Raw genomic sequence first — 2,392 nt, 5'->3', positions numbered from 1 at the left:
CCTAATTAATAGCTTTTCTTAGAGGTTTTCTGATAATCGTTCAAAGCAAAAGCAATTTTGGTAAGCCCATCCCCAAGTTCATATAGTTGAAAAGTTCTCCCCAATCAAATTTCAAGTTAAAAGTTTGACTCCTGTTTACAGTCCAAGAACATTTAAGACAAGAATTTGCATATGGCAATTGGATTACTTGCTTCTTCAAGTCATTCTCACAACTTAACCATTGATGACAAAAACTGCAACTTAAAATCGATTGCTTGCGTATGAGGTCTACAATAAGAAATGAGAATGAAGGAAAAGGACATTTTAAGAAACTTGGCCGTAAAAGACTGGTGCATGCCACGAACAAAATTTTCGTAGATTAAAAATTTCCTGAAGAGAGTAGGAAATTTCTATGTTACTGTTTGACTTGTGCCATTCCTGAATTTTCAGTTTTCAGGTAAAACTGCCTACCCATTCAAAAGCAATGGTCTCACTGATGGAACATGAAGCACGCAATCGAAGATCTTGAGTCACCGAGAATTGTCTTACCAAACAAGTTAAGACGAGAAAACCTTGATGGAAAGTGATCTGAAAAATGCTGAAATCAGCTAAATTGGTCAACCAACAAGTAATAAGCGTCAACCAAACTTGAACCAATCAAAGATAAACTAAGACTATTAAGTATATCCCCTCTTTAATCCCGAGAAAATATTCGAATTAGATGCCGAAAATATTAAACAATAATCTCGTTAGAAACTAAGGCAGTCGTTAACCCACCATTCTCTGCCTCCAAAGTCAGAATCTCCAATGAAAAGGCACGCACGGAAGAATCAATTTAACTTTCTCACGGTTTCTTGTTCCTCGATCTTATCTTTGCTATGTTTCAATTATTATTTTAAAAATTAAAATTCAATTATTTATGTAAATATGAAATTTTTTTGGGTTTAATCCTAACCTAATCTCTTAATATAAACCTTCCGATTTCTTCAATTTTCAGCTCTAAACCCAAAATAACTAACAACAGAAACTATGTTTCCGTTGTTTGGTTATTATTCCTTCCTCTTCTTCTTTCTTGTTCTCTGTTGTTTTCCACTTCCTTGTTTTCCCGCCAGAATCATACCGGAACAAATAACGGTCATAACTACCGATACTCGCAACGCCACGTGGCATAATTTCACTCGCTTTAAAGACGCCGAGAAGGGAAGCCACATCAGCGGCATGTCGGAACTCAAGAAATACTTCCAACGTTTCGGTTACCTCTCGATTCCCGACAACCAAAACGGCAACTTCACTGACGTTTTCGATACCCAATTCGAATCCGCAGTTATGTTATACCAACAGAAGCTCGGGTTACCTGTTACAGGCAAGCTCGATTCCGGCACGATATCAGCAATCATGTCCCCCAGGTGCGGCGTTTCGGACACCGGCCCGAGAATTCATTCAACGAAACATTTCGCCTATTTCTATGGAAGGCCAAGATGGGAACGTGGATCGCCTATGACTTTAACGTATGCTTTTTCACCGTCGAACATGATCGATTACATAAGCTTATCGGAAATAAGAACAGTTTTTGAACGCGCGTTTTCGAGGTGGGCTTTGGTGATTCCTGTAAACTTTGCAGAGATAGAAGATTATGAATCGGCCAATATCAAAATCGGGTTTTTCCGTGGCGATCACGGTGACGGGGAACCGTTTGATGGGGTCTTAGGAGTGTTGGCGCATGCTTTTTCGCCGGAGAACGGGAGGTTTCACCTTGATGAAGCTGAAACGTGGGCCGTTGATCTTGAGAAAGTGAAATCAAAGGTGGCTGTTGACCTGGAATCAGTGGCGACGCACGAGATTGGTCACGTACTCGGGTTGGCTCATAGTTCGGTCACCGAAGCCGTGATGTACCCGAGCTTGAGACCTCGTAGTAGAAAGGTGGACCTGAAACTTGATGATGTAGAAGGCGTCCAGGCTTTGTATGGGTCAAATCCCAACTTCAAGTTCAGCTCTTTGTTAGAGTCTGAAAATTCTTCTAACAAAGGAAATGTTCTAAATTGTAGATCATCTAAGTGGACATTTTCTTTGGCAGTGGTATCTTTTTTTCTTCTTTTGATGATTACGTGAGGGGCTTCTTTTTTGAGCTCTTTTAAACTTTTCTTTTTTTCCTTTTTTACAGGATTATTTATGGGTGATGAAAAAATTGTTCACACCCACAGAAGAATTGAAACAATTCTTTGGTTTTTAAGGATATATATATATATATATATATATTTGTGAATTATTTTTGTATATGAAGTGTTTAATTTTTTGTTGACTAAAAAATATACGCTTCAAACTTCTTAAAAGTTGCACACACTTTTTGGAGCACGAGACGACCAAGAAAGACACCAAACCCTTGACCGTATATTCGGCACTCAGGTCAACGACG

The 2,392-nt window shown here is 39.0% G+C and overlaps 1 protein-coding gene across 1 annotated transcript; it reads left to right on the top strand.

Annotated features, from left to right (window-relative positions):
- Positions 1 to 704: 704 nt before the first annotated feature.
- Positions 705 to 2,104, top strand: LOC110418959 (Matrixin family protein). Its single transcript, XM_021431794.2, has one exon. It carries the CDS (start codon positions 1,009 to 1,011, stop codon positions 2,086 to 2,088), a length of 1,080 nt encoding a protein of 359 aa, XP_021287469.1. The 5' UTR covers positions 705 to 1,008; the 3' UTR covers positions 2,089 to 2,104.
- Positions 2,105 to 2,392: the final 288 nt, after the last annotated feature.

Source organism: Theobroma umbraticum, unplaced genomic scaffold (assembly GCF_002168275.2).
Source record: "Theobroma umbraticum cultivar Fairchild unplaced genomic scaffold, ASM216827v3 scaffold_30.0, whole genome shotgun sequence".
Classification (NCBI taxonomy): domain Eukaryota; kingdom Viridiplantae; phylum Streptophyta; class Magnoliopsida; order Malvales; family Malvaceae; genus Theobroma; species Theobroma umbraticum.
Note: the sequence above shows the minus strand (reverse complement) of the source record. Positions and strands in the feature narration are given on the sequence as shown.

Coding starts and splice junctions, on each gene's coding strand:
- LOC110418959 (XM_021431794.2), top strand. CDS start 1,009: ATGTTTCCGTTGTTTGGTTATTATTCCTTCCTCTTCTTCTTTCTTGTT.